This window comes from Sarcophilus harrisii, chromosome 5, assembly GCF_902635505.1.
Source record: "Sarcophilus harrisii chromosome 5, mSarHar1.11, whole genome shotgun sequence".
Lineage (NCBI taxonomy): Eukaryota > Metazoa > Chordata > Mammalia > Dasyuromorphia > Dasyuridae > Sarcophilus > Sarcophilus harrisii.
The window spans coordinates 223,156,230-223,172,967 of NC_045430.1; the positions used below are offsets into that span (position 1 = coordinate 223,156,230).

Here is a 16,738-nt window from a genome sequence, read left to right on the forward strand (position 1 = left end):
TGCCACTATTCTAGATGATGTGGATCAGTGGTGTCAAAAGTAAAATAAAAACAGATTCTTGAAGGTAGTATTCCATAAATCAACATTAATTTGTGGCATTGTATTTTTATTTAGTTGAACATTTCCCAGTTAAATTTTAATCTGATTTGGACTGCTCAAAAGTTTTACTGGGGGAGTTTCACACCCCTATAGGTAACTTCAGTAAGTATTTTGCTTATATGTCTTTGGTGGGTTTTCTGTTTAATTTAATTTTCTTTCTTTTTTTTCCCCTTCAGTCTAAGCCTTATGCATTTGATCGTGTATTCCAGTCAAGCACCACACAGGAGCAAGTATATAATGACTGTGCAAAGAAGATAGTGAAAGGTAAATGTTTTTCATCCATTTCTAAAAATATTGTTTTTTGTTGAAGCTTTATCTTGGGATTCTTCTCACCTCACATTCTTGATAATATTTTTGAAGATTCTTCTAAATTAATAATTATGGGGGAAATTTTTGTATTTTTAATGCAAAATGATGATGGTGATTATCTTTAGTAAGAAATGATCCTGCATAAATTTCTACAAAACTAGGTTATGATTATAAACACAATGTTGTGGGCTAGGTTGAAAAGAGAAAACTTTTATTTTTTTACTGTACTTTTTATGTTAACATTCACATCACAAGAGAGTTTTTAAGGTAATAAACTAGAATTAAAGCAACAGAGCAGAAGAAACAAAATTACTAGGCAAATATCCAACAGTTTAAAGAAAATGACAATTCTATGTCAGTGCATGCTTCTTCTACTCCATCATTATTTTCTTTTCAAAGACCCCTTCTAGCAATAAGCAGGAAAGGTGGAAAGGAATTCAGCCACAATTTGATCCCAGTGCATGTATTTCAAGTCATAAAATTATGTTAATATAAACCCAGTTTGAGGGATTTTTTGGGGTGGGGGAAGGGAGGAAAAGCAGGGTTCTTCCTATTTTTTATAATCTAAACTTCTGTAGGACTTCCTTCTCTAACAATCCTAACAAATTGAATGGCTGTCCAGCCCTTGCCCAGTTATATTGGGTGATTTGGGCTTATTGCTTTTAAAATGCAATTCATTCCTTTGTTAAGACTGTACTAATCATTAGAAAGCTGAATTTCACATTGAATTGACACCTCAGACTTTCTTAAATTCATTTTATTCCCACAAATAATTTTTTTTTTAAATGCCTCATTTCAAACTGAATGGCTTCAATTCCACTATTCTTCTTGTGCTATTATTTTTAGGTCCCCTACATTTAGATTTACTGGTACCATTATTTCTCATAATTACTTTGTAATTAATGCTGTTGGTTCTTTGCTTTAGCAGGGTTAGTGGCTACCTAACACACACTTGATTCATTGAGCTTTGCAATCAGCTAAAAACCCCAGATCTTTTTCTGGTGAATTTCTATCAAGTAGGGTCTTCCAGTCTTATCCTTAAGCACTCATGCAAATTGAATTTTTAACTTAAGTGCAAGAATTTAACTCATTTTGTTGATTTAAACCAATATATACTAACCTTTAAAGATTGTTTTTAAATATCGGTTCTTATTAATTAGCTCTCTTAAGTTTTTCATCAGATTTCTAGTAAAATACCCTGCACTTAGTAGGTACTTAATAAATGCTTTCTAATTGATTCATGAGTATGCAAAATGACTTCATATAAGTGATTTAAAAAAATATATATTAGGAAAAGAGTTTTGTCAGAACCCTCTGGAAACCTTCCTCTTTATAAGCTCAATACATTAGTCAATACCTGGGTACAATTATATAATCAGTTGCAACTCTGACTAACTGTACAATCACACACTCCATTTCATGAAGAACTTAGTCAGTGGACTACAGGTTTAGATTGGGAAAAATGTTCATTAGATCAAACCTTCTTATTTTACATATCAGAAACGAGCCGAGATGATAAATGACTTACATAGGGTCACACAGCTAGTTCTTGTCTCAGGGAGGATTTGAACCCAGCTCTTCCTCATTATACCTGATTATTTGGAGTTTCTGGGATATCTAGTTTATTGTATTTATTATAAAGAGTCAGTTTAATTTAATGCCATTTATTTTTTTTTGTAAATCAGTTTTGACTCATGGTTCTCATCCCATTGTTTCTTAAGGACTCATATATATCATAGAGATATTTAGTTATACTTTTTGAAAGTTGCCATGTACTTCTTTTTAAAATTAAGACATTGTTATATATCCAGTCTTTAAACTATTACTGGAAGTAACTCTCAGACAAAATTTTCAAGTACTTTCAGCAGCTTGGTTCCATAACTAAAAATGTATCTTCCTTGAGAATTGGTCCCATTACTTCTTGCTTTGATCACAAATTTTTTAAATGGCCTTTTTTCTCCTTAGCAATTTTCAGTCAATAAACTTTTACTAAGTGGCTACTGTGGACTCAGTCCTAGGACACAAAGACAGGCAAAAGACAGTTTAACTTCTCTAATTTAAGGGAGCTCAGCTGATCTGATGGGGGGAGAAAATACACAAAAAAGAGAGGTAAGGGGAGAAGACAGAGGGAGCGATTAAGTCCTGTAGCTGGATGGGAAATGAAGAGGTTGCTACCCTGCCTCTCCTGGTGTTTACCCATCCACCCTGTGCAGTCAAAGGGAGGAAGAGGTCCCAAGGGCAGGGGGTAATAAGGAGGCTTGAGTTTCAGAGTTAATGTGGTCTTTTCATTAAGCTGAATTTCTGGAGACAGTACTGAAGTCCAGGAGAGCAGCCAGGTGGGAAATATTGTTGTGAACTAAGCACAGCCTTTTTATGTGTAGAAAATATAAATACTATTGTATGCCTGTTAATTCAGCACTGTTTTGAGAGAACAATAAAATAATAGATGTGAAATCACCATAAAAAACTGTACAGTACTCAACTGATATAATAACATTGCTCTTACATGCCTTTTTACAGCCCTTGATTTTCTTGCCTCTCCTTCCATATTTTGCACATGTACAGCTAGGTGATGCAGTGGATAAAAGTGCCAGTGAGGAAGAGTCATCATCCTGATTTCAGATCTGGCCTAAGTGTGACTTTGGATTGTGTGACTCTGGGCTTGTCACTTAATCCTATTTACCTCACTTTCCTCATCTGTAAAATGAGCTGGAGAAGAAATGACAAACTGTTCCAGTATGTCTATCAAGAAAACCCCAAAATAGGTCACAAAGAGTGGGACACAGCTGAAAAACAACAGAATACCACCACATAACACAGATTCCTGTATAGCAACACTGGCTTCTTTTAAGTACATTTTTTCATTAAGGGAAATAAAAAGATGCCTTCCTGGAGTTAATAAGATTTCTGGTAGACTATAACATACACGCAGCTATGCAACATTATATCATAACCATGCAGTAACTGGGATGAACTATAACATAATAACATGAGAGGAATATAATCCGAGATAGTTAGAAGGACATATTTCCAAGTGCTGGGATCAGTGATGGCTTCATAGAAGAACTGGACCTTGAATTTTAAAAGGCCTGTGTAATGGGAAGGGATTTCCAGGTACATTGAGTAATATGGAGAAAAACAACAGTGTGGAGAAGGGCTTAATACTTCTTTGGGATGGTAGCTACTCCAATTTGGCTAGAATGTGGTTCATATAGAATGGATTAAGATAAGGCTTCATGAAACTTTCTTTCCCTGATTATAAGTGACTTTGGACCTTGAATCTTATATAGCACTTTGTTCTACCCCTTTCCAACATAGATTGTGGCATTACCTTTATGATTGTGTCATATGGACTCCCCCTTTTCTCACTAAATGTGACTTTTAGGACAAGGAATGTGTCTTATCTAAAATTTGCAATTTCCCCAGGGCTTAAGATGATCTCTCAAATGATAAATGTTTTATATTTTTTATTGAATTATGGGAGTACCAGGTTGTAAAATGACTTAGATGCTAAACTAAGAAGTTTGGACTTTATTATATATTCAGTAGGCCCCTTTGATAAATTGTGAAAGGATATGGGGGAACTTTCAGAGAAGAAAACCAAATCTATCAACAGTCATATGAAAACATGCTCTAAATCACTAATAATTAGAGAAATGTGAATTAAAATAACTCATGAGATACCACCTCATACCTATTAGATTGGCTAAGTTGATAGAAAAGGAAAATAAGGGGATATGAAAAAGTAGAGATACTTAATGCACTTAGGGGTGAAGTAATAGACATGTCCAACCATTCTGGAATACAATTTGGAATCAATCCTAAAGAGCTATACAACTATACCTTTCATCCAACTATACCACTACTAAATCTATTCCCTAAGGACATCAAAGGAAAAGAACCCAAAGGCACAAAAAATGTTTATATCAGTTCTTATGGTGGTGACAAAGAATCAGAAACTGAGAGAATACCAATTGGGGAATGACTGAACAAGTTTTTTTTTTTTCATAACATAGACATACATAATACTGTGTATTGTATATAAATGTGATAAAATATTGTACTGCAAGAAATTAGGAAGGTGATGACTTCAGAAAAATTTGGGGAAAATGATAAGAACTGATATAAATTGAAGTAAGCAAAATTAGCATAATAATCTGCACAATAGTATCAGTATTGTAAAGACATCAACTGAGAAAGACTTAGTAGCTCTGATCAATACAATGATCCCTGAAATTCCGAAGGATTCAAGATGTAAAATGTTCTTCGTCTTCAGATAAGACCCTGGTGGAGTAGATAGAAGTGTATTTTCCTTTCTTTATTGTTCTTTCTTTTTTTCCCCACAATATAGTTAATGTGGAAATGTTTTGCATAAGTTTCATACATATAATAGTTATCATATTTCTTGCTTTCTCAATGGGTAAAGAAGAAGTTAGAAGAAGAGAGAGAATTTGGAACTGAAAACAATTTTAAAAAAAAGTTATATTCAATAGGAGATCAGTAAGGAATTTTGAGTCGAGGATAGATGTGGAAGTCAGGTGAAGGATGGATCTTGACAAGCAAACAAGAGCAGGGGTGTGTTGGTGCCAGCTCATGTTGGCCAGAACTGATGGTTACATTTTCACTGTGAACATTTATACTCCAGAAAGTGGGCTGCCACAAAGGAGTCGGGAAGTCCAAAATGGCCACCTTGGGGAGGAAGACCATCCAACTCCTTGTGCCAGCCTGTATGTATCCCAGAATTTATTAGCATTCCAATTACTGACAATTAAACTTAAAATATCAAGGCAATTGTATGCTACTGCTTCAAGGCCTCAAAGTTTGACTCTAGGATGGAAGATGCAGATAATTCTGAAAAGAGCATAAATGAAGAAAATGGAGAAATATCAGAGAAGGGCCAATCTCAAAATAAGCGCAGTCAACAGAAAAAAGGAAGAACATACATAAGAAAGATGAACATTCTTCAGAAGAGGACAAGGGCAAAAAACATAAACATAAAGGAAAAGAGATTTTTGATGCCCCTGACAAAGAAGGTACATCTCCAGCAAAAAGAACTAAAATTGATGACTTTTCTTTGCTGGAAAACTTGGAGAAGCAAAGAAGTTTGATTCAGACTGAACTTGATAATGAGTTGATGGAAGGTGCAGAAAGTGGCCTCATTTGTAGTTTTTTTGATTTACTAGATTTAAGAAAGCAATAGAAAAAATGTTTCAAGTGCAGATTAAACTCTGTCATGGGTACATTTTTCCCTTGAAGATCCAGTTGTTACACAGTGATCAGCATGCTCCCAGACCAGATACAGGGAGCTTCATTAAGCTGTTTTTGAAGTAGAGTTCTCTTTAAGGACAGTCTTTTTTTGTTTCTTGCCTATACATACATACAGGTTTTATGTATTCTGATCAAGAAATTTCGTTATCTTCCCTTTGCTTTTAGTATCAAGTCTGGTACTTTATCTGATACTGAAGCATTTCACATTCTGGCTCCAGACTGCCTCTTAAGGCTATAGAACATAGTTTCCCTTATCACCAAGGTGGATGGTGTTCCCTGAACTGGAGATTATTTCCCACCTCCATTGTACATTCTATCTCCAATACCTAGAATGTTCTTCCTCCTCAAGTCCCCAGCTTTAGTTACCACCCTTTTCAAGAGACCTTTCCTGATTTCCCCTAGTTGTGAGTGATCCCTTACCCCCAAAATACTGTGCCCCTTGAGGGCAGCAATTGTCTCAGTTTTATAGCTGTATCTCCCAGGACCTAGCACTTTGTGGGTGTTTAATAAATGCCTGTTGAATTTAATTGAATTGGTTAAGAGACTATTATCAAGAAGATAAGAGACTCTGAACAATGGTGGTTATAATGGGAATTGAGGGGCAGTGGGACTGATGGGAGATATTGCCCAGGTGGAACTGACAGAATTTGGAAGCAGCTAAAGATGGCTCCAAGATTTACAGGCTTACTTAGGTGATTAAGCCTTAGTGACTGGGTGACTAGCTTGACCATTTAGATGGTTTCAACTTAGAAACCTAAGCCAGCCAGTGACTCAGGATTATCAGAGAAGAAGGAAACAAATTTGTCTACATGTGTGAGATAAGTTTGTGTTTTATAAAATACATTGAGAGAATTTTAAAATAATTGAATATTATAAAGAATAATTTAGGTACAGGGAATTTCATAGAATGTTGTCTGATTCATGATTTTATTCTAGAGTTGAAGCCAGGACAAACAAGATTTATGAAATTCCCATTTTCCAGGTTTATAATAAAAGAATACCAATATGAGAATTTTGTAAGATAAACTTATTTCTATTTGTAGGTTCTAACAATTTGTAATATCTCTTTGAGCATTAGCCATCATATTTCATATCTGGTTATTTCTAGGTCTTGTAGTAGTTTGGTTTTATTCTTTCTTAGTAGAAGTATTGAAACAGTGGATAGTGTGCTTGACTGAGATTGAACATTTATTAAATGAGCCAAACATTCTGCTTCCATCTTTTATGTAAAAAAAAACAAAAACAAAAAAACCAACAAATTTTATCAGTTTCTGACAAGAAAACAGACCTTGGATCCAATTCCAGTTCTGACATTTATTGTCTCTGTGACCCTGAGCAAATCACTTAAGCTATGTGTGCATCAGATAACTCCCTAGGATTTCTTTACTAAGTCTTAGATAAATTTTATTCTGCTCTGACAAAGGAACCATACTCAAATTAAAGATCCTTCTTTATATGTTGTGAGGATTAAGTTTATATTTTGATAGGTTTATAACTCTTATATAATTTTAGAAAGACTTTGTTACATATCAACTCATCTGAGGAAAAATTAACTTGTTTTCTCACCAGGTTATTTTGCTGGATTTATAAGAATTTAGATGGTTCTTTTAAGTATTTTAATTATTTGCGAGATTTCTTGTGTTGATAATCAGGAATAGAGCACATTTTCTTGCAACACTTAAAAGCAATTCTCTGAATTTTGTACAGGAAGGGAAATTTCCTAGCATATAAATCCTTTTTTTGTTGTTGTTGTTTAATTTCTTATAGATGTCCTGGAGGGATATAATGGTACAATATTTGCATATGGACAGACATCCTCTGGGAAGACGCATACAATGGAGGTAACAAATTGTAAAATAAGTTTTCCTCTCCTTTTTTGAGTAGCATAGCAAAAACATTAGTGTGTTTTTTCTATTGATAGTAAAAATTTTTAAACTATTTTGGACATTTTACTACTTTCTCTTCTGGAGATAATATATTTAGAATTATTAAAGTTTTATTTTATTAGTGATGTCATTATAGCCACAAAATAGTGAGAATTTGTAGATCTGCCTATGGTATAGCAACAAAGTATGGAATTCAAATAATCTTCTTTTCTAGAACTTGATTGTTCTTCGGCATAGTTTAGACAGTAAATTAAGAATAAAAATTGGTCTTGTTGGACTCTAAAGACTTAAGATCCTATCCAAGTGACACACTTGTCACTAATTTATATTAAGCACCTGCTGTAGTTCTTAGCAACTTTTTTGAAATTTTAAAATGCTTATATACTAAAAGTTCAAAATAAAATATAGTAGGAATTTTTTGTTTGCTTTTGTTTGCTTAACTCTGATTTTTTTTTGGGGGGGGGGAAGACAAAGTCACCTCTTTAATCAATAGGTTGCCTCAATCGACCGTGCCACTCTGAGCCTGGGGTCTGAGCACAATCCACTTCTGCTTTAGAAAACAATTTATGTTGAGCACTTGGTTTGGACGATTACTTTGACAACAAAAGTTACCAGTGAAAAACAGATCAGGCATTTCTAATATTTGAATTGAACTAGAGAAAGAAAAAAGATTTTTCTAAATAAGGAATTTCCATTTTTAGATATGTGTAGTATTCCAGTGAACTGGAATAATTCAAGCTTAATTATTAGAATATGATCCCAATAGTATCCTGGTAAAAGATAATGTTCATACTTGGAATCATGGTGATGGTCTGATATATTTTGATATATATATGCCATGGAGTCTAAAAATTTTTTTTTTAATCATCTGGCCATATTTAATATTTTAATTTATTCTATCCTGTTCACTGTTGATTCATTTTAGTTGTAAAGGATTTGCTTGTAGATTGTTATATTACTTACATTAAATGTGTATAATTCATTAAAAAGTCTAATGTTTTTTATTGTTCCATTCAGGGTAAACTCCATGATCCAGATGGAATGGGTATTATTCCAAGAATAGTACAAGATATTTTTAATTATATTTACTCTATGGATGAAAATTTGGAGTTCCACATTAAGGTAAACTCTTGAGAGATTTATTTTTATTCAGCTTTTAGGATGATGACACTTAAAATGTATCTAAGTAATTGTCTGGTTTATAGTTGTTAAGTTTTCGGAAAAGTCAACTTCATTGCTTTAGACTTACTTTGTACTTTTCTATTAAAATTATTTGTGTACGTGCCTTGTGCTTTATCAAGTAATGAGATTCTGGGAGGCCAGGGTGATATCTCACCTTGAATGGATATCTCACCTTGAATGGATTGCAACTTCCATTGTGCGTCGGGTTAGAGCTGTAAGAATGTCAACTATTTGGGGGCAACTATTTTTTCAGTTTTGTCTTTGTCCTGGATGGGGTGGCTCCCAAACCCAATTTCTGGGTTGGGTTACAGACTATTTTCATAAGTTTAAACTCTCCCAAGGTCCTAACCAGGAAAAGTGTGAGATCTACACCTATATCTTCATTGCCATATCTCCTGAGTCCCACCCGTGGGGACTCTCATTTATGTAATATCAAACAGTCACCATTAAGTCTTCCACATTATATTACTATTACTTAATAAAAAGCAAATGCATGAATAATCATATATCATGTTCTCTATAGACACCTAGGTGATATTCAGCCATCAGTATACATGGGAAAGAATAAACACTTCCATACAAGAGACATATTAATTAGCCCTGCTGGCACAGGTCCTTGGGGCTGTTTATAACTCTGCACTGTAGACTTTGATGTTCTTAGTCTGTTCAGAAACAGTCTATACCACATGCAAACTATTTATCTGCAGATTTTTAACACACTATTGTGGCAAATCTACTATCATCCTGGGTAATTATTTAAACTTTTGTAAATTTTTATCCTTATTTTCAACTATAAAAGTGAGAAGGTTGGAATAGGTGATTCTCAGTTTTTTTCAGGTGGAAAAATCTGATCCTTTTTAAAAGATGGAATAAAGAAAGGAAAAAGACAAAACTATTATCTTTTTACTTCCTCTGTGTATAGACTAATAACATGTATTAAGGAATTTTAGTGATAATTGATTTTTTTTTTTCCTTTTTTAAATTCTGTTTTTCCTTTAGGTATCATATTTTGAAATATATTTGGATAAAATAAGGGACCTTTTGGATGGTAAGTTGTACTCTTCCCCATTTTTTATCTCTCCTAGAATAACAGTAGTAATCTGTGTTTTGTCTGAAGGAACCTGAAAATTTTCTTTTTTCCTATAGATGGAAAAGCATTTAGTTAGCGTATATTAAATTACAGAAGATGACATTTTAAAATTATTCTGGTAAATAACAGTTGTGTGTCTTTTGATAATATAATGAGAAGCATACATTTATGTATATCTAAAATTTTGAGTATTGATTGTTTAAATCTCTTTGGGCAGTGATGATGGGGTAGTCTTTTATTTCTCTTCTCCCACCCCCACCCCCACCCCCAAATGCTTTTGAAGGTATTTCTAAAATAATGGTTCTTGTCTTTTTGTCATACTGCTCAGAGGGAGAAAAATTATATAATAGCAGTTTCTTAGCTAATGTTACATTTTAGAGGACATTAGTTATCATCTGACAAGTAATGTTTTCCCATTTCAGTTTCAAAGACCAATCTTTCTGTTCATGAGGACAAAAACAGAGTTCCCTACGTAAAGGTATGTATAAAATTTACGGAATGATTTTTTTTTTAAGAGAAAAAACATATAGTGATGTGAAAATAATTTTAATACTTTAAAAATTATTTTCAAGGGTTGCACAGAGCGATTTGTATGTAGTCCAGATGAGGTTATGGATACTATAGACGAAGGAAAATCTAATAGACATGTAGCAGTTACAAGTAAGTAGAATATTTGAATTTAAAAACAAATCTGTGTTTTCAGTGTAAAATATGCCATTTTAAATTATTGATGAGAGAAAATTACTAATTCATACAATTCTTTTCATGTGTTTTCATTATAGATATGAATGAACATAGCTCTAGAAGTCACAGTATCTTTCTTATTAATGTAAAACAAGAAAATACTCAAACAGAACAGAAACTGAGTGGGAAACTTTATCTGGTAGATTTGGCTGGTAGTGAAAAGGTAACTTTTTTTCTTTTTAAAAAATATTTCTCTAGGTACAAACACACATACCTGAATTTCTTGTTATTATGTAATATTTTGTATACCTTATTAAATCTTTTGGGGGAAAATATGTAAAATAATATATAGTCTATAGTTCAGCCCCTATAAACAATTGACATTGGTCATGACATGGTTAATTTGATAGTGTAATCAACCAGTACCACTGAATTGTAAGGAGGCCATGATTCTGTAATATTCCATACCCTTATTTATAATCAGATACTTGATCTGAATATTTGGTAATGTTTGCATTGTAGGTATGTTCAGGTTTTATTTTGGTTGACTAAGTTCTGTTTGATATTATATATGTGAGTAGACTGTTTATATATTAAGTACTTCAAAAATATCTATTGATAGTTTGTTGAAAAGTGGATGAATTTCAGATTTTAGTTATATTTTAATGTTTAGAGAATTGTTTTATCTTCAGAGCATCTACAACTACCTTGTTTCCTTTGCCTGTCCAACTTTATTACCCCTTTTAAAGCTAGGCTTCTCTTTTCATTGTCATCAGTATTTTTCATAGACATTCTTGCCTCTTTGGATTTGCTTTTATTTTCCTTGCTTTTCCTTACTTACTCAAAGTCTACACATTTTTAAAACATGATTTCAGGTCCTGCTTCTGACATAAAACTATAAATAAAAACTCAAGCCAATATTTATAGCCCATCTTATTTTAGTTTATATTGTTAAATCACCTAGTTAATTTAATTTAGAGTTAAAGTATACATAGCAGTGTAAATAGGAGTATTTTTAGAAATCAAAATCTAAGGAAAATAAGATTCCAAAATGTGGTTTATTAGATGCATGGAGGTAGCTAGTGAAAGTTTGGGGGGTAGAATCTGGGTCTGCTGTCTTGCACAGATTGCTCTGAATGCTACACTGTGCTACTTTTTACATGGATAATACAGTTTTTGTTTAATGAGTGTGTATCCATAACAGATTATTAACCTTTTGAGAGAAAGATGATCTGTTTTCAGCCATATGACATGGTACAGAAAGTGCTGGAGTTAGAATTACAGATATTTGGATTCAAAGCTTGCCTCTGACATAGAAACGTAATGGTGGAGTATATGGAGAATGTACTGGATTTGAATCTGAGGCCCTGGGGTTAAATCTTTGCCTTTCCACTTAGAACTGTATAACCTTGGGAGATTAAGTGCATTTACATGGGACTTGGTTTCCTCATCTGTAAAACAGATAGTTTCAATTAGAGGGCCTCTAGAGACCTAGCTTTCAGTTTTTGGTGCTTGGAATATTCTAGTTATTTGTCCCAGGCCACTTATCTTAGTTCTGAGTGCAATGGAAAGAGTTTTCTTGGAATAGGAATCAAAATACAGAAGACCTAGCAAGCAGTTTACGTTCTCTTAGCCTTAACTTCCCATGTATAAAATGGGATCTCACCCATTCTTAGAATAATAGCTTTTCTCTTCTCATTCTTAATATATCATTTGATTTTGTGCCTCTCTGGTGCATTTGTCATATATCTATATGTATTATAATTATATATTTCTGTCATGTCTCATTGTGTGATTAACCTTAGTGAAATTAAGATTATCTTCTTCTCTGTCAAGATGATCTAAACTTTATTCAAGCCACTGTTCATTTGAAATTATTATCTAAATATTTCATTTTTAAAGGAAGAAATCATTTTAGATAGTATTTTCTGGCCATTGTACTCTATGTCCCTCAACCTTATTTAGCACAAGTAAATTAGATATTATCACTTTTCTCCCAAATTTGTAATCTCCTATGTTAAGAGCAACAAATGTAACATATTGAAAGAAAAAAAAAAACAGTAGATTTACATGCAGAGCTCAAGGTTGCAATAAAAGAACAAAATGATAAAAATTTTTAAATATTTATACTTAAGTATTCCTTCTGTACTATAAAGTACTGCCATTATGTCAGTAACCATTTCATCACTAACTATGAGCAGAATAGGATTTCCAATCCTTAAGTAAGATATATAGTCCCTTTCCTCTTGAACCTTGTAGTGAAGAGACAGAATGAATATAGTAATGATTATAATACAAATATGTTAAAAAGGGGCAAAGAGTTATTATATTAGTAACACTGTCTGCCAGCCCTGCACTATCCTCTCCTCCCATATAATCTTTTTCAAAAGTGAAGTATATAAAAAATATCAAGGTAACTATGGTATCACTAGTAAATAATAAAGACTTTGCTGGGAGTAAATAGTAATGGCTTTGGGGGTAGTAGGAGTGTGAGCTGTGATTTCAAAAACATTGAGAAATTCTCATAAAAACTAAAAGAAAAATAGATTGGTAGATTCTTAGAAATTTACATGGAATGGTAAGAGATTAAATGCTTTTGCTGGCTGGAGTAGTGGATAAAGTCAGTAAGACCTGAGTTCAAATTTGGCCTTAGACACTTACATGCTGTATGACCATAGACAAGTCACTTAATCTAGTTTGCCTCAGTTTCCGCATCTGTCAAATAAATAAACTGAAGAAAGAATGACAAACCACTTCAATGTCTGTCAAGAAAACCCCAGATGGGAGTCATGAAGGGTTGGATATGACTACTAAAAAAACAACAACCCTTTGATTATGTTTCAGAATAATTATGTTTTCCTGGTTTCAAAGCCTTCCTTTATATGCTGTGTCACACTATTTGTCTCAGATAGCAGCATCTTTAAAGAGCATAATTTTTAACTTGAACTTTCTTGTGCTTTAATTTTTTTTTTTAATTATACATATAGGTTAGTAAAACTGGGGCTGAAGGTGCTGTGCTGGATGAAGCTAAAAACATCAACAAGTCTCTATCTGCTCTTGGAAATGTCATTTCTGCTTTGGCTGAGAGTAGTGTAAGTATTATGGACTGCTATTGTCCTTTTTTAAATTTAAAAATTAAATTTTGTAGTGGCAAGAAATTAGAAATTGAATGAATGCCTGTCAATTGAGGAATAGCTGAATAAATTATTGTATATGAATGTAATGGAATATTATTGTTCTGTAAGAAATGAAGGGCAGGCTGATTTCAGAAAAGTCTGGGAAGACTTTCATTAACTGATGCTAAGTGAAGGGAGCAGAACCAAGAGAATATTGTACACAGTATCGGCTAGATTGTATGGTGATCAACTATGATAAACTTGGCTCTTAACAAAATGATAATCCAGGACAATTTCAGTAGACCTGAGATGGAAAGTACTATCCATATCCAAAGAGAACTGTGGAGACTGAATGTGGATGGAAGTTCACTAGTTTCACCTTTTTGTTGATGTTTGCTTTTTCTTTCTCTTGGTTTTCCCCTTTTGTTCTGATTTTTCTTCCACAACATGCCTAATGTAGAAATAAATATGTCTGAAATAATTGAACATATACAACCTGTATCAGATTGCTTGCTGATTTGGGGAAGAGGGTAGGTAAAGGAGAAAGAAAAAAATTTGGAACTCAAAATCTTGCAAAAATGAATGTTGAAACTATCTTTACATGTAATTGGAAAAATAAAATACTGTTGAGGAAAAAAAATTTTAAACTAATCTTAGATATGTACACAGAAACTATGATCCATTTCTAATATTATAAATTAGATCAGAAGATATAACAGAAGATCTGTACTGTTACTCAAATATTTATTGAATGAATGAAATTGTTACCAGTTTTGGATTTCCATTTTAGAGCGGTAGTGAAGTTAAACAGCATATTTTGTTCCTGTTCTTTAAATTAGGGAATTAATATTAAATGGACACGTTGAAAAAATATTCAATACAGTCTTGCTGTATAGTGAATTTTGTACCTCATTTGCTTTATCTCAGAACTTTATAAAAAATGATCCTGAATATTTAAAAGCCATATGAACACACTTTTTTTTTTTTTTTTTTTTTTTTTTTTTTTTTTTTTTTTTTGTAGACATATGTTCCTTATCGAGACAGTAAAATGACAAGAATCCTTCAAGATTCACTAGGTGGCAACTGCAGAACCACGATTGTTATTTGTTGTTCCCCATCATCATATAACGAATCTGAAACAAAATCTACACTCCTGTTTGGTCAAAGGTTAGTTATTTAAAATGCAATTTATAATCTTAATAAATATTTGAATGAAGTTTAAACTTTTTTATATTTATTTCCTTAAAGCCCCTATAAAATCTTACTATATAGGTTTTTTTCCTAAAAGTAAATATAATTCAAGTTAACTGATACACACACACACACATACATATATGAAAAATATATGGAAATATATATACCTTTATGTAATTGATATCTTTTGGAAGAGTCCATATTTTATATTTAAACTACAGATGCTCCAGATTTGGTGGTTAATTCAATATTATATTTCACCCAGTTCTTTTGAAAGTTAGGTTAAAATTATAATTAAGGAAAGAAAATATAATTTTGCAAGGATTGACAAATAAAAATTTGAATCAGATTATAAAGTAAAATCAATATAATTCTGACAGAGTTTGTTAATTTTGAGCTGCTATTATATACTCTTGGATCAGGAATATTTTAAATTTCACAGTGACCATAAAAGAATCAGATCATAATATTTGTCATTAGCCTTAAAATAGTTTAAGGTCAGCTTTGCAGATAGTATAAAAAAATTGTAAACCCCACCCCCTTTCCCTTTCCCATTAAGACCTGTTCCACAGTTTGCAAAAGCTGCCCACTATCATATCTTAAATATACATTAAAGTAGTCCCTTTCTGTTTGAGTAAATAGCTTTCTGTATTCATTCTAAAATGTATTTAACTAAGTTGTATACACGTTTTATTACATAGTTATAGAATCATTTGGAAAGTAGCCATATTTGAAAATAGTTAGTTTCATTCCTGTTTAATTTTTTTCCAATTTCATTAGAGCCAAGACAATAAAGAATACAGTTTGTGTTAATGTGGAGCTAACTGCAGAACAATGGAAGAAAAAATATGAAAAGGAAAAAGAAAAAAACAAGACATTACGTAACACCATTCAGTGGCTAGAAAATGAACTCAATCGATGGCGCAATGGTAATGAAATTAAGCTATCACATTTTCATGCTGGTGAGCCCATAACTATAGAATAGCTGTTTAAAATATTGGGCAATCCAATATTAAGGTAAATTAAAATAGAAACCAAAGTAATTGTCATTTAGACAACTTTGAAAATGATTTGGTATTTAAGAAGAAAATGTTAAATGTTCTCATTAACTATCATTTAGTTAGTTAGGTTCTCTAACAAAATGACCCAAAATAATTGAAGCAAAAGGAGGTAAAAAAGGTATCAAAATTCTGCTAAATATCAAGTTTAAATTTTGAATTACATGACTTTATTTGCTTTTTCATAACCATATCAATACTTGGCATATCTGGTTTTAACTAGGATAACTTTAGGATATGGTGGTCATTTCTCTACTTTACTTTTTAGTAGTAAGGAGGAGATAATAATTAATAGGTTAAACACCAAAAATGAACAGGGATCTAGAATTTCCAGGAGTAGGTATAGGTAGTTGATTAAAAAGAAACATTTTATATTTACAAGATTAAATAATACGAAAGGACATATTTCATACTTAAAGAATTAGTCACCACTACAACAGTGTCAGGGAAATGTCTTTAACAGTTAATATACTATTTAATTTATAGTTATTTACTAGCATGACTAAATTTCCATGAGTGATACTGGGTTTTTGTATATTTACATTTTTTCAGTATTTGGGTAGACAATTTCAGTTATTTAATAGGTATTCAGTATCTATATGACCAATATTGTTTTTGGTGGATATAAAAGCACTGAAAAGTAGAAGCTGTATTTATAAGCTTAAAGACTAAATTGTATGATATATACTAACGTGCTATAGGGTTTCAAAAGAAAAAGCAGCTATTAGAATAATTAGGGAAACTGAAAGAACTATTGTTTTAAACAGTGAACAGGATAGATAGGTAGGAATGCATAAAGAAGGCCATTTTTTTTTTTTTTTTGGTAGAAGAGCAATATGAGAAAAGAGAATA

General features: G+C 32.4%; 1 protein-coding gene across 2 annotated transcripts in view; it reads left to right on the plus strand.

Moving 5' to 3' along the window:
* The window catches only part of KIF5B (kinesin family member 5B), a 63,064-nt gene that overhangs the window by 16,324 nt on the left and 30,002 nt on the right, over positions 1-16,738 (plus strand). For both annotated transcript variants that reach the window (XM_031939742.1, XM_031939743.1), the window contains exons 2-11: positions 276-363; positions 7,444-7,517; positions 8,580-8,684; positions 9,744-9,792; positions 10,257-10,312; positions 10,407-10,494; positions 10,617-10,741; positions 13,506-13,610; positions 14,656-14,801; positions 15,609-15,757. In XM_031939742.1, the coding sequence (XP_031795602.1) occupies positions 276-363; positions 7,444-7,517; positions 8,580-8,684; positions 9,744-9,792; positions 10,257-10,312; positions 10,407-10,494; positions 10,617-10,741; positions 13,506-13,610; positions 14,656-14,801; positions 15,609-15,757 (985 nt within the window). The remainder of the gene's footprint in view (positions 1-275; positions 364-7,443; positions 7,518-8,579; positions 8,685-9,743; positions 9,793-10,256; positions 10,313-10,406; positions 10,495-10,616; positions 10,742-13,505; positions 13,611-14,655; positions 14,802-15,608; positions 15,758-16,738) is intronic.